At 37.3% G+C, this 22374-nt stretch overlaps 1 protein-coding gene across 2 annotated transcripts in view; it reads left to right on the top strand.

Annotated features, from left to right (window-relative positions):
* The window catches only part of LOC135801922 (uncharacterized), a 114328-nt gene extending 98107 nt beyond the window's left edge, over positions 1-16221 (top strand). For both annotated transcript variants that reach the window (XM_065315443.1, XM_065315442.1), the window contains exons 3-8: positions 5451-5502; positions 11395-11986; positions 13296-13439; positions 13602-13798; positions 13870-14092; positions 14608-16221. In XM_065315443.1, coding sequence (XP_065171515.1) covers positions 11416-11986; positions 13296-13439; positions 13602-13798; positions 13870-14092; positions 14608-16046 — 2574 coding nt within the window. In that variant the 5' untranslated portion in view covers positions 5451-5502; positions 11395-11415 and the 3' untranslated portion in view covers positions 16047-16221. The remainder of the gene's footprint in view (positions 1-5450; positions 5503-11394; positions 11987-13295; positions 13440-13601; positions 13799-13869; positions 14093-14607) is intronic.
* Positions 16222-22374: the final 6153 nt, after the last annotated feature.

Below are 22374 nucleotides of genomic sequence, written 5' to 3'. Positions count from 1 at the left end.
AAAGTGCATAGGTAGATATTCATAGGCAAAGCGAGAGCAAAGTAGTTAATTAAATAATGGTGGGAAAGAACATCGCTGGATTTTCGATTGTATCTATATTTCGATTTCATACGTGCGAAATTACACTAATTAATTCAAATGCAGGTGACAAACAAAGATCTAGAGTATAGTAATACATGCGGCAGACAAGTGCGCGTTTTATGCACTTATAATCTCTTCGACTGCAGTATCACACGGAAATGCAACCCAATGAGGGTAATGAGTATCATGATTATCAGAAACATTCAATTTCCAAGCGTGTATTTAAAATCTACGTAACATTAAATGTAAAAAATGAGCATTTCTTCATTTACACTTTAATGATGGTCGTTAACTTTCGTTAATGTACATTTAAAAGAAATATTTAAACCATTTAAGTATACACTATTAGTTAAACACCTGTAATAACAATAATAATAATAATAGAACTTTAGAATTGTTTAAAAATCATTTTGAAATTTTGGAGAGAGTTTTATCTTAATTTAATGTGTCTAATGCATAAAAAGCAACAATTTGTGACTTACTTAAATGTGATTTATCATAGAAGTTAAGTGAAAGTGCCTAACCAGTTTAAAATTATGTTTGGTTTGTTCCTCCATGACACTGTAACGAATTAATCCAATTTGCCATTTCTCTCGACAAAAACTAAATCAAGTTACGTATACAAATGACTTGAGTTGTATGCAAAAACAAAAACTTGTTTACGTCGTTGACAATAATGCCCGAGACAATAAGACATGAAACCGACTCTTTGCAAATTGCGCGCATTATATATTAGCATGACAAAAGACATCGAAGGCAGTTGCACACTTCACTTCACCGTGCATTACAGTTTTGCAATTTTCTAATTATGTCTTCACGATCGACGATGCTATTCTTTTGTGCGCGGTGGGTATTTGCATCAGGAAACATCAGTTGAGAAATTTAATTTGTTTACTCTTTGGTAACCGCGCTTTATTCGCGATTAGTGGCTTACATCAGTGAAGCAGTCGACGTCTTGACATAACAATAATTATGTCGACTGATAAATGATGAATACGAAGAATGTGTTATCAGATGACGAAAATGTTGTAATAATAAAACCGTAATTTCAAAATGGATTATTTACTAAACACACAAGCGATCAGACGTCAATAACTGCGCAATGCGCACCTCCAGAAATCATCATTCCGTTGAATAACACACGATAACTCATGATTTTCAATCTCTTTCACTCGCGGAGCCACACAATCAATAATCGAAATCGTGCGTTTGTATTTACCAAACATGGAGCGCACAAAACGCACACATTTTTATTACATTTCAGATTCGTATTGCGACAGCGAAGAGCGCGCGCGTCAAATGTAAGAAAAATGAATTTCGAATCGCCGTTTAACAACGACGCGCTATCGATTCCTGTACGTACTTCAAGTACGCATACAGACGAAAATTCTGTGTGTGTATTATTCATACTCACTTCGAGGCTTGTTACGTTGTTATGTCGTCTCGTGCGTGGCCGTGTTTCGCTGTTACTTCGTTACATATTATTATAATGTTACTTTTCATCTCCGTTCGAATGCATTATGTATGAAAGCACAAATATCATAACTACGAATTATAAGCGGGAACATGTGATTACCAATTTGAGTTTTTCTGTTGGACGCGCGTCTTCTCGCTCGACGCCTATAAGTGGATGCGTTTGCGATGGCCTGTAATTTTCATATTTGTTTGTTTGATTTACGACCTGATAAATAAAAACGAAACGACGCGACGCACCAAACGATATATGAAATTGCTCTTTATCATTATTGTTTTATTGTCTTTATTTGCAATTTGAGCAAAAATATTCTTAGTAGAAAAGTAAGCAACACACAGCACTCCACTTAACCAATATTTTGCAATTGTGTTTTATATACGTTAATAATGAATGTAGGTGAAGTGTCAGGTGTTAGGTAAATTGTTTGTAATTAGGTGCACTTCTTGCTGATAGCTTTTTCGTGTAAATTCATTAGTCGAGAATTAGAATTTAAATTTTCTTTGTGGTACCGTACCACAATCGCAAACCGTTCGTTCGTTGTTGAAGAACTTTCAACAACATAACCTGCATGACAAACGCGACGCATTTAACACGAGCTGCACTAAATTAGAACAATGCCACAATTGGTGAAAATCACGAATTAAGAATAAGACTATTGTCTTAAAATGAATAAAATAAAAATTTCTAATCTATTTTTTTCATGCTACAAATGTGTATTCGTTGAGTTTTGCTCTGCAAAATCTTGTTTCTTCGAAATCGACACGCCAGCCTAGAAAGACGATGATAGCGAGAAGAAGAACGAACAACAATGCAAGAAAGCAGCCGAGTACAGTTAACTAATATCCCTTTCAGCGGGTCAACGATATCCGTTCAGCGTTCGCTGCCGCTGCCTCCGATGGCTGCTTTCTGGTTTCCAATGCTTGGGCCCGCCGGATTGGCATAAACGACGATTATACAAATACTTATTCCTGCAGCCTGATGTCCGCCGCGCTCGTTACATCGCAGAACTGGCACGATGGGCTTGTTTGTTCGCTGGGGCCGTGCGCCGTCGACCCGGCCACGGGCTATTCCCAGTGTGCTCTGCGTCCGTTGATCATCCCGAGTTTATCAGTAACAAATGCAGAAACACGAGGACAACTAGGAAGAACATTGCAACATTATTTTCGCAGCGCGAGCATTTAACTCAAGTTTTCAACTCCAACTAGCGTTGTTTTAGACAACCAATATTACACACATACAGTAAAAGCTGAGTAAAAGCTTTCGTTTTTTACATTTTACTTGCGCCGTGTACGATTTAATTGAATTCCTGATTGAATCGTTTTATTAGATCTTATGCAATAAAACGTATTCCGAGATATCACCAGTAGACTATTTTTAGTAGTAGTGTTTTCGATTTAAATTTAAGGATGAGGTCATTATGTAATTAACTCTTCCAAGACGTGTAATTAATCGAACGTGTTAGAACGCCGCTGCAACGACTCGTACCATATCAGACGTAATTATAATACGCGTAAAGATTATAATTACATAATAAAAAACCAAACTGTACAATTATTCTTCAAGAAACGCCTTCATCAAGGCCAGATGATATTCGGCAGTCGATAAATAGTGCTACTGAAGTTATTCCGTACATTTAACTTTAAAAAAATTACGTGAATATCTGAATGATGATGATAAAATATTAATCAAGATTAAAACACTTCTTAGGTAGCTATTTTCAAGGAGTTATCGTAGCCTTGAACATCTCTTCGTGTTGTATATTTGTTTTCACTGATTTTATCAATTTTCCTCTCGTCGTGCCTCACGCAGATAAGCAAACTTGTACATTTGTTTCCAATCGCAAACTATTAAACAATCTCAGAATGAGCAATATGCGCAATAAATAAAAACCTGCATGATGATACACCAGTCGTCCGTCGGCAGCAATGCGAAGGCCGTTTTGTATTTAAATAACCAATTTGTTTGCCTTTTTAATTAACCAATTATCATTACCTTCTGAACACAACCACCGGGCAGAGCAGAACATTAATAACGACTGGTTTGTAGAAGTAACAAGTACAAATTGAAATTGCAAAGTGGTAACGTTCTTCACGATCAGTTGGTTTTTTGCATTACGGGTACAGCGACATTTTTTACAGTAAAATAGTCTCTGTGAAGTCTATTGTTCAATATTTGACTTACTTTTGGTGTGCTTTAGTTTTTTTGTTGTTATTTTGTGAATTACGTAATAATAAGAAATATAATGGTGTGGGACTGAGAGAGTTGTTTAGAGGCGAGATACACATTATTAATTTAAAGATTTTATTATCGTCTACTGTACGAGCGTGAATTGTGAACGGTTCTTTTAAAGCGGGCCAGTCAGGCTCGGTAAGGAAGATAAAAAAAAGCGCGAACGGCGAGCATTGCTGCTAACTGTATTCAGTGTAGGAATCGAGCAATTCACAAGCTCTCGAATGGTATATCCGTCAAACGCGCAGGTGGAACATGTAATGCACATGTACAAGAATTAAAAAAAAAACGATTTAAAAATGGCACCGTTTGAAATAATACAACGTACACATTGTCTTTCCACAAGTTTCTAGTATAGGCGTTAATGAATTTTAAGGTTAACTTAGGTTAGGCAAATGTGTCAGAACAACGCATGCGCGCAGATAGATAAAAATATGAATTGTGTTGTTTATCTATGTAGTACATTTAAAATAATTAAACACTCGTGTCACCTTGACAAAGATTTATGCATGCGGTTTGTCTGAAATGCGACTTATGTTGAGAGCGTGACAAAACGGAAAACCACAAGTGCACAACGAGCATCGAAATGGAAAAATGTTCGCCAAAGATGGCGGCCATGTACAAATGCGTGTAACCGGCCGAGTACGCCACGGATAGATACATGCGCTGGCGAGCGTCGAAACCGAAAGTGCTTCATCGTCGATGCCGGCTAATAACACGCAAACAAAAACCAATTAACAGCATTCCGATGCGCGGCGGAACAATGCAGGTATTTTTCGATGCGCCACACAACTGCATCGCGGCGGTTCGTCGGGTGACTAAAGACGCGCAACAATTATAATTGCTAACGATTGGCAAACCGAACAAATCATCGTTACTGGATTTACTGGATTCTTGAAATGTTTCAATTACATTCAGCAATATCATGGCAGTAAAAATAATTTTAAATTTAAAATAAAAATTCTCTTGAAAATTGTTTTCATCTGTGGTTCAGAAGTCTGCTGTTTTAATTATTCAATTTTATACATTTGACGCTATCTCTGGGCATAAAATTATGACATAAAGTCTTGTAATTTGTTTGTAATTTCACACACAAATCTAATTTGATTTAACGCGCATTCGTACAAAATTTTCATTTCAAAGAACATCCTGCAACAGAAAATGTTGTTGTTTAGGTATTAAATTTAACTCTAAGGTTCATAATCAACCAATTCATATAAAGTTTTGTAAACTTAGTAACGCATGTAAGCGCGTCCTGATCCCATGTCGTGTTTTAATGCCCGCACGGTTCTCGTGGAAAACAATTCCGCTGCGCCTATCGCGCAGAAAATGTGTCCGCATGGTCTTTCACGCGCGCCGAAGATCAAAAACCCACGGGATGGGTTAAGGTTAGGGTCACATAACGTAGGTATGTGTCGTCTTGCGATCGGAATCCGTGAATAGGCGGCGCACTTGCACAACACCGCCGAGGTTCTGAAATTTGTTTTCGAATGAAATGCGCGTTAAAAATTAGGCGAGAACAGTTAGACTCATGTTTATAGACAATATTTTCACGGCAATTTAAATATGATAGGATGGTTATAATGTGCGTGCATATAAAAGGTTCTTTTATGCATATTTTCGTACGGTTTTCTGATGAAATGCTGATGAAAACTTTTTGTTTCAGATTGTATCCAACATCCCACAACGCGCGATGAATCTTTGTTACATCATAATAAGTAAGTGTTCATTAATAATAAAATTATACAACCAGTATGGTGTTCGCAGTATGAAGTACGTAGTAAAGTTCGTGATATATTTTTATTTTGTATGGTAATTTTGATTGAAATGTTTTGAAATCGAAAGTAAAGCTCTTTGTGATCTTGTTCGAAAACACGATTTTCTAGGATTAACATATTTCGTGACCGTGGTTGCTGTTTTGTGTGATTTGTTAAACATTTTCAACATGTGACAAACCTGATTTCGTTTCAGAAAATGTCAAATCAAACAATAATTAAGCCGTTTTGTAATACAAAATTTGGTTTTAGTGAAGGAACATATGTTTGACTTGCGGTATAAGTTTCGAACATATACTTTTACTTACAAACATTTTCATTTTACCCTGTATATGAAAAAGTTAAAACGTACTCCTCCATAAATTCCGAAAATAATATCTGCCCATAAAAATTCGTTGTCACCGGTGAATAAATTCAACTTTAAAGCCAATATATTCAGTTGCATATCAGATCATGTATAAGTGTACCTATAGGTCGCTATGATTAAGGTCTTAAAGAATTTTTAGGTCGAGTCGCACATAAAGAACAAGCCGATGATTATATTACCTCGTCATTTTTAGCAATGCGCAAGAGCGAACTTTTGTTCCCCGCAATAATATTCGTACGGTTGATACTAGTTGGTAAGCACTTGTACCTGTATGCACTCCTCGGCTTGAGATTGCGACGCGATGTCATTTTAGATCTCGTGGAATCTTTGCTCTTTGCACATATTGCGCGCATGTGCACACACATACGCGTTCGTTAGTTAGTTATGACGGTGCGAGCGGTGCATATAAGTGTAATTAAGAGCGACCCATTACGATTCGAATTTTATTGTCGTCGTAAAATTCGCTTATGCAGATCCGTGGCTATGCCGACGAGATGCGACTTTTGCGCGTTGCAATGCAAAAATTATATTCATATACTCATATATTTCAATACACTAGCAATATCCACGTACATAGCGTTTGCTTGTGTTAGTAGGCAACTTATATTACATCTACAAGTGCTGCATGGTGGACAGTTAAACTTAAAGAGTAAAAGTTGTTGGTTAGATCAGCTTAGGATTGTAAATAGCAGTTTTAATACGATTATAGAATTGTTGTTCTATATCAATAAGCATAGTATAAAGTTATTATCAAATTTATTGAGTTAAGTTGGACAACATCGGATTATTTTTCGTTTTCCTTTATTGTTGCCTAGACTACACACCAGATGTTGTTGTAAGCGGAGGAATTGTTTTTACCTTATAATGAAGTAATTACTTTGTTATTACATAAAATAATTACACCGGGTGGTATTTTTGATATTGGGTTAGCAGGCATGAATGCCCATCATTTAAATTTGACATTTTCTAGTTACAAAAGCAATAAACTTATAATTGCAATTGTGATTTTCATCCATAAATTTTTTTTTCATTATCTGTCAATAATAAAGTCATGTCTTCATCATATTGTTATTACTTTGTATAAATTATTATGAATGAAGTAGCAACAAAGTACGTAACCGCAAAAACATTGTTTCATCACAAGAACTATTATTCTCGCATAAATCTGCTGTAATCGGTCGATTTGGTTATCCGGCGCGGTGCAAATCAACGTCGTTACAGAAATTTATTGCTCATTTTATTGGTTATTATGCAGGAATTCCCGATTCCGCGTATATGCGCATACAATACACACTATTAACACCTACTCGCTAAGTTAAAAGAGTAAACGCAGCTATGAACTTGACTCTCGCATGTTTAAAATCGAATTTGGTTTTGTTATATATAGTTTCTGTCATAATGGTTGGTTAGACGCATGAATTGCTAACCAAAAGCGAACTCCTGTTGATTTATTGCAAATGTATGCTATTGTTGTAGATATGTTGCGTGTTTTGCAGTGATTTGTTTTCATTCCACTGTCATCTCCTAGCTATGGGAGTGATAAACAGCAAATAAATATTTTAGATAATTTTCTTGTAGTTATACAGTACAAAGTGCAGTTGGGTGCATGTCAATTAGAAACTGTTTAATTACGTTTGTAAATTGTTCTTTGTTTCGCTTCTGTCAACACCACATTCTGGGAAAGTGTGTGAAAAAAAGTCGCAACGGCAAGCAGATGTTATTTTAATCCCGAGATAAATTTTAACATTATGTTTGCGCTTTGCGATCCTGTTATGTAGTAAAACAAGCGAAATAATCACGTGTGTTATGGTTCATTTGGAGTTTTTCTTTCGATTTGACCCTCTTTAACTGGGTTGGCGTCGTAAGTATGCCTTTATGCTTACATACCAGCTTAGGTACCGAGTGGCACCATAACCAGCGTGTACACCATTAACAACCTAACGGTGTTATTACCAGCGCAGATATATATTCACCTAATTATGAAATAAATGGGCACATTTTCTGGAAAATCGCAGCGCGCTCGACCGCGACTGAGGACCTTTATAAGGTTCGCGCGCGCGCGATTTGAATGCGCGGCTAATTTATCGAGCGAAAGATTGGAACCGTACCGTTGGAAGAGAGACTACTACCAAGTACCGTTTTCGGTGCCAATTTGTTTGTACATTTTGATATTTGCCAAAGATTGCAAGAGGAAAAGCTAACAGTAAAGCTTTCGCACACTTCGGCCGTTTTCACAGCAGCGACAATAAATTACGTAATTTCCATCTGTCATTTTGTGTCCGTAATGGTTCAAGCTTCACAGCCTTCAGTGCCATTAGATAAAAATTGATTTGACATTGTTCGATGTGTCACGTGTTTTTCTTTGAATCTGATTGCGCGTCGGCGGTGCATTTTGATATTTCGTAATAATCGACGTGTACAATAAATAAAAAGTCATAACAATAGATACACACGGCCTAGGCGAGTGTGTATGCGCTTGTGCGCGAACACGGACGCGGCCCAATGACAGCGTGTGGGTCACCGCAAGGTCACGGAGCCAATGACTCGCTTCGTTTAAAGAGTTGGCTGGTTCGCTTTGGTGGCTTTGGTCTTTGCTCGTGGCGGGTTTGGCGAGGATGGCGAGTCCGCTGCCGACGCCGCGAATATTTGCAGCAATCGGCGGTGATTCAAGCCGATCGGCTGAGCTTTTCGTGTGGGCGTTTTGATGCTCCGAAATGCATCAATCGCCGCAAACCTGCACCAATTTAATCAGCTTTTATTCAATCAAGCTTAAGTTTTATTTAAGTCTCAGTTTTACTTTAAAAAAATTAAATCTTAGCGTAGGTGGGTTTTGTTCGAAATGCTGAAAGTGTTTAAGTACAAGTGTTCATGCAATGTGTTGCAATTATTCGCCATTTATCTTGGGTGTCGTTTTCGATTTCATTGGCTGCGGCGCTTAATTCGCATGACAACTTGACGGCAGCGAAACGACATCGCACATGGTCATTCCGACCGCCAGTCCAGTCGGCCGCGCGTTTTATAAATGAGAAAGTTTTTCAAAAGTCGTTATTTATGTCCGCCGCGGTCATTTATCAAAACTGTACTGTAACCCTGCGAACAACACACACGTCGGGCGTTATTTATACGCTAGAATTCATAGACCACGAGCCAAGCAAACAACAAATTAAATGTTGCAATAACGTTGTGTGTTATAGTTTTATTTCATGCATGATTAATATTTATCGCCGGCATTCAACTTACCTTTTAAATTTCAAGCTTCTGTGGAATGGAACCCGACGCAGTTTTGAATGATTATGATGTTTACAAACACGTTTAACTTGGGGTACTAAACGAGGGTCTAATATGAAAATTATATACCATTCAAGTGGATTTCCAAGAACACCACCAATCTATTATTTCCAACTTATAATATAATGCTTACCAAAAAAGTAAAATAAAAGAAATGAGAAATGAGTTTCATCTGAATGCAAATGCGATGTTTTTATACAACAACTTCCAAATTAAATCCACCGCGCGTCGTCCCAATTTAGTCCGCAGATGGCGAAGAATTCGATGAATTATTCAGGCGCCTGAATTTAATGCGAAAACGTTACTTATGCATTTGCGGCGGGCGCGCACCGCAAAGTTGACATTGCAGGTCATGTCGTTGGCTGTGTTCTTACATCACACTTTTCATTACATACTCGCGATGTTATGACATATCGAAAGAGAAATAACACACAAAAAACATGTTGAAGCGCGAAACTTAATCTGAAAACCATTTATCACGGGATTATGTGATTTAACACTCATTCAACATATAAAAAAAGCGAAGAGTAAAGTAATCCTTTTTCCACACTTGGTAAACATATAACTTTTTTGTCCAAGACCTTTATTTGGTAATAGGTATATTTTTGAAATTGTTTTTATATCCGATATTAATTCAATTCATGCAAAAAGAACACAATAATTATATTTCATTTAAATGTGCAAGAAAATATTTCATGAATAGTTGTGCAGAAAGTTTGATAGTTTGTACGCATTGTTTTATCTTATGTTAGTGATAGTTTATCTCAAATTGTCATATGTCGTACGACGACCTATATGACACCGATACAACACACGCATAATGATTTTATGCACCTCGCTGGAAGCATAGGACAAGTAACGAGTTTTTTTATAATCCATAAAGTTATTCCCTACGCGCAACATTGTTGCAAACCACTGCTACGTTTACAACTTATCCATATTTATGCTAATAACGTAAAATGCTGGCGTTCTTGAATAGCGTGCTTAGACGCCTGCGATGCGACGCAAAATGACATAAACCTTTGAGCCTTTTGAATGCCTGCAGCAAAAAAAAGTCGAAAGATTGATAAAAGTAATAGGGGTTATTTCACCTCTACGCAAGAGTAACTTTTTCATCCGTTTTATAAATTTGTTTGTCTAATCACGAAATCGCGTAAAACTTGATACTTATACTAATAATGAGCATATATTTCGCAATGAAATTGGAGAATTATCGTTTCATCAATTGTGCAGATATAATGGGGCAACAAGGAATTCCTGGTCATAACCAGGACTCTGCGCGCGGATAACTTGTTTTTATTCAGTTGGTTGATTGTTCAACGCATGGAACATTCGAGCATAATAGGAGGAAATCACGCGATGAGCAACACGCTGACGAACAATGATTCGACCTGTCTAATTGCCATTACTTCATTAATGCACGCCGAGTGTGGATGCTAATTTTGTTGCGAATTGAATGTGTTTATTGAAATCAAAGCACATTCGCGCCCGGTTCACAATTGTAATATTATAATTAAACACGAAACGTAATAATGCGTTATCTGACTTGCTAGCTAGGTGGAAATCATCTCTTAACGCAAATAATAAATGATGTTATGTTGTTGAAGTTATGACTCAAAGACACGTAATGCATTTTACAAAAAAAAAACGAGAGTAGGAAGGCGATAGAAGCTTGAAATTGACGCTGAGGAAACTTATATACATTTATGATGCACATGAAAATGTACTAATGAATTAAACACTATTGTTGTATTCGTATGTGTTGTGGAGGTACAGACTTGTTGAGGATTTCAATCATAATGGTCGTGGGACGGCGTAAAAACTTGCAAAAAGTTCACAGATGTAAATTACGATCTTTTGCATCATACGTGCGTTATTTGTGTATTCCACGCGTCGCAATGATGTAATAACAATGCATAATTAATTTCTACATGTTTTGCGATTTAACGCATGAAAATTTAAAAACTGGGACACGATTTAAGTATTGTAGTCGGGTTTGGCGAAATGTCGTTGACTTGGGATTTATGAGAACTTTAATTGTTTCATTGTTTTCTTTGGTAGAGACGAAAAAATATTCACATTTTTAAACTGATGTCTCTTTGGATTATACCTACATTTTTTTAAATTACCGGTTTAATTGTTTTATTGAAAATATGTTAAAAACTTGTTTTTTTCTGCAGGTTTTTGATGGAAAACCAAAAATGATGTTTCACAACGCTACGGTATCCTCTCGCAGCAGCTCTAGTAAGAGCGGCGGAAACTCCTGCAGTCGTAATTCATCGATGCCCTCGCTGCGAATGCGTAGCCCGCTGTCGCCGAAGACGTCCTATAATCCGCTCTTCCGGCATTCGGACATCACAAGTTTTGACGCGTCACACTTCATCTTCAATGAAAAACGACGTGACAAGCGTGAGCGCAAATGTGCAGTCCTACGACGCTACAATTCGCACGATTCTTCGCAATATGTGGATTCTTCCAATGACAACACTCCCGACAGTACTAAGAGTCGCGAGACTCACAGCCGGACAACACCAGAAATGAGTCCTGAATCTACCGGAGAGCGAAAACGAAATCATGAGGAACTCGATGCTAGAGATTTTCTCGAAAGATACTCTCTTCCTAGGGTGGTGCGGGTTGACGGAGGTGAAGCTTTGTTGCTTTATCGATGTTTCGATAGTTTTACGAAAATAGAAGCGAAAAGCGTACCAACTAAACGCGCCAAAGACAAATCATCAGAGGGAAGCGTTCTGCATTTCCCAGAGGGATATAATGGTGAGTTGTAATTTATTCGTTGGATTAGTGATGCTTAAAACATGTTATATCATCTTTTATAAGCTGCTGCCTTCGAGTTAACGAAAGTATTTCGTGTGTGGCGCACTTAATATCTGCAAATGATCGCAAATCACAAATGGCGTCTGCCACTGAGTAATTTACGGCAGCGATTAATGTCACTGCGTAATAACAGTAATTAGTATTAATTGCCTGACGCTTCATTACTGCGCCCAGCTTCTAATCGTTCGAAAGCGGCAAATGTTGTGCAATACCACCAGAAAAGGTCTTTTGCATCTCTTTAATTTCCACCCCTCTTTTGATTACATTTGATGTTGACACTTTTAATCTGTGATGTCACGACTTACAGAACTCTAACATTGTTCTGGATTGAGGCAAAAGGCGAGTAAAATTTCCCATGAATGCATTTCCATGTATCAAAAGAATGGAAAGAGGAGAAAATGTATGTGAGAACTGTTATGACATACTATTGAGGAAATCCCATTGTGCGAGAAAAATATTCCCAAGCGGTGCGCAATAATAATTGCAGATTTATTGCAACTGTATAACACCATAGATCCAGCGACGCCGAACAACGATGCCGAATGATGTGTTTGTTATATTTTCTTTCGTTATTTAATTCCGTGTTGTGTGCTTGTTTGCTTTACCATCGGGCGGATATGGCGTTTTTATCTGGAATCGTTGCTTTTTATTTGCGCGCTAACTACGCCGTGTTATGTAACACTTCCCGTGTTTATCAATTCTTCTTAACGCACCGGCACTAGGTAATTATTTGTATTTGAGGTTTTGCAGGGCCGTCACGAGGTTTTCGCGAATTTAGTTCAACACTCACATTTTCATATTTTATCTCGGTTGTGCATGACTTCAATTTGCTATCATCGTAATTTCTAGGAATTTGCAAAAATTAAAATATTCATAGATAAGGAACTTTACTCCAAACATGGAAAAGTAAGTTAATGTGCGTGATAATTCTAATTTCCTTCTTGTCAATGGTAATGGACGTATTGCTGATAAGTGAATACTAGTTTAAACATGTGGGCACTTATATTCTAAGTATTTTAATTTTTTTTGCGATTTAACGGACTCATTCACAATTTTCTCCGTGTTTGCTGCCAACATGTCATATATTACTCACGCGTACGTTCCGGTTGACTGCTGAGGTATCTATATACCAACATTTAATTTTAATGTTTCCACTGATTAGTAAACTTTAATCAATATAAATGAAAAGAATTGTTATGCACTTTACATTGATTTGAAATGAGGTTTATGATTGTACTTCTTGTTGCAGGATGGTTTTCGTTAATTAACGAAAAAGGTGAAAGATGTGCAGTAGCATACACGTCGGTGCTGCAACTAGTTCGAGAGCAAGTGTGCTCTTTTATTAGCATTCAACCGTTTATTGCATACGCTGGTCATCACCCTGACCCCTCCGGTAAGTTTTTATTGACGCCGTGCCTCGCCACTTCGCATGCCAGACACGAAGCACTAAAATATTTTATTGTTGATACTGGGTGTATAAATTGAACCAAGCATCGCGAAGATGTTTCCAGCAATCAAGTCGCGCCTGATTTAATAGTTGGGTTTCCTGTTGTAGAATCGATCCCCAGCAGCAAATTTCAATACCTTAAGACCCAAGTCAAACCCGGCCAGTTGTTCCAACTTCGAGCCGTCTTCCAACATCGTGATCAGGATAATGGCAGGCAGTCGACCAAATCATCTCGGGTATCCAAATCGGCACGCGATAAGGACTTGGCCAACAGATATGCTCAACTAATAAGTCAAACAAATCAAGTATGTTAAAAGATTTTGAAATGGTTATGGCTAAGGTAAATGTATTAAATGCTTCCATTTTCTATTCACAGGAATTTTATGTTCCTCTTACCACGAAAGGTGAATTCTACGAGATTCATAGTTCAGTCAAAGCAAAACTCTGTTTTCCGGGCATGCTCGACAAGACCGGCCCTCTGGCGTTGGACAAAGATTGCCTGTACAAAATTCCACATCTCCTGCGAAGGGTGGCATTGCCAATCAAGGTTAAACTAATGGTTGGCCCTTTACCACACGGTGTACCCAAGGATTTCCCAGGTGTGTAACAATTTACTCTACATGCGATAATTACTTTGCGTGATAGTAACATTTCAATCCAATTCATGTCGGGTAAACATTCGCATGCTGTGAATTTTGAATCAGTACGAGTTTAACGGACGTCCTTTGCATGTAATCTCTGCTGAACCTGAGCAATACGCGGGTACCTCATTGAGGATATAATTTAACAAATGTGCGCGCACCCATGCAAAACAAATAACTTTATTTCAAAGAATGATAATCATCTTTACTTCTTTAGATCATTAAACATGTCATATTGAAGAATAATTGACCGTTAAAGAGATAAACAAAAAAGATGGGTTGGCCTGACCAGGTGGACCTCGAATGTACCTGAGAAATTGTTGTGTCACTTTGTACGTCTCTTTGTACCTATTAGACTTCATTTTCGCCAATTGGTCGCAGCTTTTAAATTTGAACTCTTCAGATGAATCTTCTAAGCGATACACTAAACTTGTCGTCTTATTTTTTAATTTAGTCAATTTCTGTGTTTACAGATACTTATATATTGGAACGAAAGTTTCAAGAACCGTTGCTGGTGACTTGTACACTGCCTGCTCCATCAGAAACCTCGCGGAACGAAATCAGCTGCATCAACCTTAACTCGGATGTTAAAATATCGCGCTGTATGCTGGGCTTCGACTCGGAAAATCGCCTCTTCAAATCCCAAAGATTACAAACTGCCCTCGCCTTTTGTCATACTAATGTAGAAAATTGGTACCGCGAAGTCCGACTTGCTCCCAATTTAAACTCAAGTTGCTCTGAATGTTCAGCTCATGGAAAATCATGCAAAGCAAACTGCCACAACAAAACCGAGAGCAATAAGCATAAGTCAGATGACTCCAGTATACACGAAAAGCAATTGATAACGAAGGAAGTTTTGGAAAAGTTTCCAAAACCGAAAAAGTGGTATAAGCACTTTAAAATTCTTAGTATAGGCGGAACGGACAACTCGGAAGAAATGGAGAAAATCAAAAGCATTGATAGATATAAAGACATGTCGAAATTGATTGAAGAAAAGTTTGGTAGAAAGAGTCACAATCCTGTTAAAAAGTCCGCGAGTTTTATGTTTTCCTCAAAACGAATAGACTTAGCAGAAACTCCAACTCAAATTACTAATAATGCAGCGTTGCTAAAGTGTCAAAGTTTAGACACACAATTGTTTGTTGTTGAAGAGAAGGAACCTCACAGGACGAACAGTACCGAATGGAAGAACTCGAAATCAAGTCTATCAGATAATTTAAGTTATGATTTTCAAATGTGCATTTTGGATAACGATGATAGTTTAGTGGAAACAAGAAATATGAATGTTCAACGAGCAGAACCGCAAGTGCCAACATCAACAGATAACTTGGATGAAATCAAACTTGCCGAGGATAAACCCCATTCCAAACCGAAGAAAAGCAAACCCGATCTAATACCCACCTTAGGTAAGGAGGACACTTCTTATATCACCGATAGACTTTGTTCCGAATTTCATGTGAAGACCAAAGTGCAAAAAAGAAGTGTCAGCAAACATTCGATGCTTTCTAGTAATTTCGAAAAAAACCGAAATGTGCGACAATCAGATTCGCCAAGTATTCCACTTGATGTAGAAATTGAGAAAAAATCTAACGTTAAGTCGGTTATTGTGCAAATACACGAAACCAAATTTGCTAAAAGCAGCGTACGCGGTAAGCTGATTGAGGAAGACATCCCGTATTGTCAAGTTGCGGATGAAGTCAGCTTGAAACCCAGTGGCAGGCGGAGAACGTCGAATGAGAATATTTACGCGGAAATCTGCGATGGCACCAGGTGCAGGTGTGAGACGAATTCGATGTGCAAATGTGCGAACAGAAAGAAGAGTCATTCAGAATATTGCTACGTGAAGCTAGGCTCTAACGGCGAAAGCGTCACTTCTGACTCCGATGAGGCAATTTATAATACATTAAGATAATAGTTCTTAAGACCTATTTGTAAAAATTGTTTATAGATACACACGCATTTATATATTTTGATATGTTTATGAAGCATTATTAAGTTAAACAAGAATTCTTGATGTGATTAATTATAAATTGAGAGTAGTTTTTTTAAAATTTGTACATGTATTTTAAAAGAACATTTTATCAAAACCAGATTTTGTATTTAATGTTTGCTTAGTATTATTGCAGGCATGGGTATAACGATAGATGCCGCTGCAATGTCGTTTCGGCAAGTACGGTGTTACCTTTGTTCATATTTTAACTCAATGCGCGTATCACAATTCGTATAGTCGCTCTAACGACTAACTCTCGCCGATACAAACACGTTTCTTTGATTTCACGCTTACATTTTAAATCAGAGGTGACACTAGGATTTGCATTTTTAGATTGTTTGTTGGTGACCCTAAGTACGCCATATCCGTGCGAGCTCTCAGCGTGATTTCGACGATTTCAACACCACACGCTTATCAGGGTTTGTGTATAAACAACTTTTTTATAGCATTGACGAATGCATTGCTGCGCTCGCGGTGCGAACGTTTTGAAATTTCAGTCTGTCCTTACCAGCGCGCGGTTGTACACCTTTCTTTCACCAATTGCTTTTATTTTATAGATAAAAATTGGCATAAGTGGCTACACTTATTGACAATAGACGTGTTTAGTTCATCTAATGATTTGTGCTTGAACTGATTATTAAACTCGTGTGTTCGTCTGTCCGACGGCCATTGGAGTATATCGATGCTGAGAATGCGAATTAAAATGTGTTCCCGACTTTTAATTTTGATTAAGTGTCTTTATTGTCTGTCCTTGGCAGAATTTCACGGGAATATTGTCGGATTAAATAATGTTTGTTATTTAAGTATGGACTTAATAAATGCACAGCCTACGTGTTTTGTTCCAATACTTTCTTCGATTTCCCGTTGTACTGGTAAGTTTGTAAATATTATTACATCATAATTTACCTTCTGGTTCTATAATCCTCATACAACGACAGTACTGTAATAACTCATATTAAACGCGTACCGTCGGATTCGTTTTCAGTCTCGCTGTAATTTTTCACGGTTTTACAACCGCAATAATCTCATAATCTGAAAGCCATCGGAAAAAAACGGATTGAAAGAAAAAAATCATTCATAACGAAAAATCGCATTAGGGAGTGCAAATGAAAAGATATAAAAGGGAACAGGTTGAAAATTATTAATATACGGGATGGCCAACGATCTGTATCCTGCAATAAGTGAATCGCAATTAGCAGACGCCGTAGACATACCGCTAAGCGCGTTTGTAATGCTAGAAGTGCTGTCATAGTAAAATAAGTGAATATCTGTGTATATATGTAAACAATTTTTTGTCGTGTTGAACGGGCGTATGACACTGCGTATGGCAGTGACCGCGTGTTGTCGCCAAAGAGGCAATGTGCAGTTCGGTGTACATGCAGTTCTATTCCGGTCATCGAATGAATCGCGTTTCTTTATATCATAATTAAGTAAATCGATTTATATTTAATATACAATCGACAGCATATACCAGATTTGGACGTGGGCAGAGGTTTGCTAGTGTGATTGCATGCGTTAAACGTTTATCCACCGTGGAACAATTCAATCGGCAGTTAACATGTGCACGTATGAGGTTTCGTCGGCCGTCGGTGATTGTTCTTTCGCCTGTGCAACTATTTTGAACTTAATATTGGACTAATACTTGTTGGTTCTCAATTAGCAAATGCAAGAGCTACCATGTAAGTAAAAGTAATCGGAAACTTGTAGCCTCTAACGCTCTAACGCTCTAATCTTAGCGGAAATATTTGTTTTCATTACGCGTAACACTCATGTACGGTTGCTAAATCTTCTATCTATTATTCGGTAAATCGATTCGTATTTCATAAACAATTGACAATGTATTGAAAACAATGTATTGATAAACATCTATCATGTATGGTAAACCGTGACTACGGGTATACTTACTCGTAAGACGATCCGTCGGCCGTCTTATTCTTTGATTATCCGACACACTAGTAAGTTTGGAAACTTTATTAAATCATAATTAATTATATTTTTGTCTTAAATCACATGTAACGTGGGTACCGTAATAACTCAAAATTGACGCGTGCCGTCGGATGCGTCTTCGGTTTCGCAGCAGACAGTCAATCATCGATTTTATTTTACATTATTTTTAGTTGTGTGTGTGCGCCATAGTACTCGTTGCGGTAGGAATTGTAGTTTTCTTAGAATAACACGCGAACGCGATATCACAATAAGTTCGGAATAATTTTCCCAGATGCAGAATTTAATTCTGTTTCTTTCTGTTCTGAAATTTATTGCAAGAAAATTCCGTAATGTTATATTGAAAGTTGTATGTGTGCGCCGTAGTACTCGTTGCGCTAGCTAGGAATCAGGGCACCGTATGAAGGTAGCGGTAGAAGTGACTTGTGTTCAGGGCACCGTATGCCGTAATGCGAGTTATATTGAAAGATGTGTGTGTGCGCTGTAGTACTCAATGCGCTAGGAATTGTAGTTTTTTTAGTATAACACACGAACGCGATGTCACAATAAGTTCGGAATAATTTTCCCAGATGCAGAATTTAATTCTGTTTCTTTCTGTTCTGAAATTTATTGCAAGAAAATTCCGTAACGCAAGTTATATTGAAAGTTGTGTGTGTGCGTCGTAGTACTCGTTGCGCTAGGAATTGTAGTTTTTTTAGTATAACACGCGAACGCGGTGTCACAATAAGTTCTGAAAAATTTTCCCAGATGCAGAATTTAATTCTGGTTTTCTCTGTTCTGAAATTTATTGCAAGAAAATTCCGTAACGCGAGTTATGTTGAAAGTTGTGTGTGTGTGCGCCGTAATACCCGTTGCGCTAGGAATCAGGGCACCGTATGAGGGTAGCGGTAGAAGTAACTCGTGTTCAGGGCACCGTACAAGGGCAGCAGTAGAAGTGACTCCCATTCAGGGCACTGTACGAAGGTAGCGGTAAAAGTGACTTGTGTTCAGAGCACCGTATGTCGTAATGCGAGTTATATTGAAAGATGTGTGTGTGCGCTGTAGTACTCAATGCCTAGGAATTGTAGTTTTTAGTATAACGCACGAACGCAATGTCACAATAAGTTTGGAATAATTTTCCCAGATGCAGAATTTAATTCTGCATTTCCTTGTATAAAAATTTATTGCGGGAAAATTCCGTAACGCGAGCAATATTGAAAGTTGTGTGTGTGCGCCGTAGTACTCGTTGCGCTAGGAATTGTAGTATTTTTAGAATAACACGCGAACGCGGTATCACAATAAGCTCAGAATAATTTTCCCAGATGCAGAATTTAATTCTGTTTCTCTCTGTTCTGAAATTTATTGCAAGAAAATTCCGTAACGCAAGTTATGTTGAAAGTTGTGTGTGTGCGCCGTAATACTCGTTGCGCTAGGAATTGTAGTTTTTTTAGTATAACCCTCAAACGCGGGGTCACAATAAGTTCGGAATAATTATCCCTGATGCGTAATTTAATTCTGTATTTCCCTGTATTGAAGTCAATTGCGTAAAAAAAATTGGAATTTGGCTGTGTCTCGGGAACTATTGGTGCAATATTTTTGATAATTTTTGTAAAGTTGCGCCGAAATTTACAACTGATGTAATGAAATATTATATTTAATTTTAGTGCACATCAGAAATGTGTATTTCAATTCTACACGCTTATCGGGGTTTGTGTATAAACAAGTTTTTATATCGCTATAAACGTGCGCAATGCTGCTTCTCACGTTGCGAACGTTCGACCGCTTCAGTCGGTTCTTACCTGCACGCGGCTCGGCAATATTATTTCATTCATTCCCATTACATTACATTTTATTGATTATAAATCAGCATTAATTACGGCACCAAAAGACAACAGACGTCTGGAGTGTTTTGCTAATGTTGATTTACGCGTAAAATGATTATAAAACTCGTGTTTACAAGTGCGTGTCGGCTATTGGATTATTTCGATGCTGAGAATTGAAATTAGAAATATGTATCCTATTCGTAATTTTAAGTAAGTGTAATTAACGGCTCTCCTTAGCAGGATATTCCGTGAAATTTGTGTGTTAAAATAGTACATGTTCATTATCCGACAAAACGAATTTAAATAAGTGTGCATCATAGTGCGACTTCTCACACACGTGTTTTTTTGTTTCAGTACTATCCTTGATTACCTGATGAACTAAAAAAGTGATCAGTGAAATAAGTAAACACTCTAAAAATAAGTAGGAATAAACGTCACATGGTCGTTGTAAAGCAAGTGTTGAAATATTATTGCGTTCCGTCGGCTCCGTATTCGTTCCCACTAGATACCGTTTTTCGTGCTTGATTGTTGCTTTTGAAAAGAGCCTAATTTAGTATTTCTTTAAAAGATTTTTAATAAAATCATAATTATTAGTAATTAAATTGTTTATTATAATCTACACCTATCAGCTCTTCCAGATAAACAATAGGAAACAGGTAATAAAACATGCACTTTTTTTTTTTTTTATTTGTGATACATATAAATTTTTGTCGTAATATATATAAATTTTCCTTATTGCCCAGTGAAAAATTGGCAATCTTTGTGATTTTGGTGTGATTTTAAATTAAAAATTTTCTTTCGACAACATCCTGTAGGGAAATTTTCCTTTATGCCCAGCCACCAATTGGCAATATTCATTGTTTTGGAGCCATTTTCATTTTAAAATTGATGATTTTCTTTTGATAACACCCTGTATATAATTTTCTATTGATGTCACGTGAAAACAGGGTGCAATTCGCTACTTTCAAGTGTTATTTTTTGTAATTTGGTAGCCGCTTGCATATGGCAGCTATGCAGGGCATAAACATGTTTTAAAATGACGTCATAGGGGGAAGTCCCCTAGTGGCGGACACCTAAGGTTATTTATAAATAAATCAAAAAATATTTGAAGAAATGTTAATTAAAATTATGACATATGGTAGTTAACAAAGTTAGAAATCAAATTGACTTTTGCAAATTACAAACACGTGGTAGCATTTTTTATCCGAATTCATCCGAATTCCGAAAATAACCTGCATGATAGTATCTGTGGATTATTAAAATGACAATAATCATGTGATCGACTAAGCTCACTTTGCCGTCGACCGTCGGCTCGACCTCCTCTTTTCGCTGAACGTTTTTAATCGAATTACACTCCTTTGCATCATTAAATTAAAAAGTTTCTTGTTTTTTATTATTTCTAATAAAATCTAGTACATTGCATAGTTTCTCGCTGTCATAGTCTCCATATATCTTAATAATTACAAGTAAATAGTTATTTTTATCGTATTTACCTACTGTATTACCACGGGCCGTCGCTTGCCGTCTGCTGATTTGCATATTTTCCGCCGAATGTTCTATCAATTTATGATGATACTTCACCCGTCAGTTACCTTATATAGTTGATGCTATCATCAAATGACAAATATATTCACAATAAATTAAAATGTAAGTGTTTTATTCTTGTAGCACCTTTTTTCCTCAACGTTTCCGATGATTTCGGTATAAATTTCTCTCGTCATGAAGAGAATATTGACCAAGTTTGTAGTTTATAAAATCTTCCTTTTGCAACAGTACGTAGTAAATCGCTTTTATTTGTGAGTTTTGAGTGTTCTTTGTTTTAAACGTTTTTCTTGTGCCCGTGAAAATTCTCCTTCAACTGCTATTTTAGTGCCATCTTTTTGCACTCCATTTCGGTAAATTCTGTTTATTAGGTTCCGGAGCATTGGGTGAACACGTGAGCACTATTTGTAGTGTTTGATGTTTTCCTTTTATGGATGGTTAAATTTTCTAATTGGGACACTGCAGGGTCCTTTCCTGCACACCCTGGAAAATTTTGTTTGACTGTATGTAATCTCTAAATCCGGTAATCTTATGAGAATTTTCTTCGTGACACCCCCGTATAATTTCCATTTTCCATTACCCAGAAAATGGGCAATTTGCTAATTTCTTTATCCCGGTAGGATACCGTGATACCGTGACGTGCTACTTGCTTACATGTACGGGACGATGCGGGTCGAAAGATCTGTGTCAATATGACGGCATGTATTTTGTTGGCTTGTAAAATCTAAACTTGTATTCTATTGTTAATAAAGAAATAGTCAAATATATTGACTTCTTTGATTTGTGTACCCCTTCTATCATTTCAGGAACAGGTCTCAAAGAGAGTTCCCTCTCTCTTAGGGGATGATCCCCACTTAAAAATTGTTAAGGTATCCTGTGTGATTTATGTGCTCCTTCTTTCATTTCAGCAACAGGTCAGAACTTGTAAGAATATTTTTAAGTGTCACCTCTCTTGAGACGAC

Source organism: Atheta coriaria, unplaced genomic scaffold (genome assembly GCF_025399875.1).
Source record: "Atheta coriaria isolate IRGN ID8LTWV9N9 unplaced genomic scaffold, Caltech_Dcor_3.1 hic_scaffold_14_pilon, whole genome shotgun sequence".
NCBI lineage: Eukaryota > Metazoa > Arthropoda > Insecta > Coleoptera > Staphylinidae > Dalotia > Dalotia coriaria.
The sequence above is the reverse complement of the archived record's forward strand: the minus strand, read 5'-3'. Positions and strand labels throughout refer to the sequence as shown.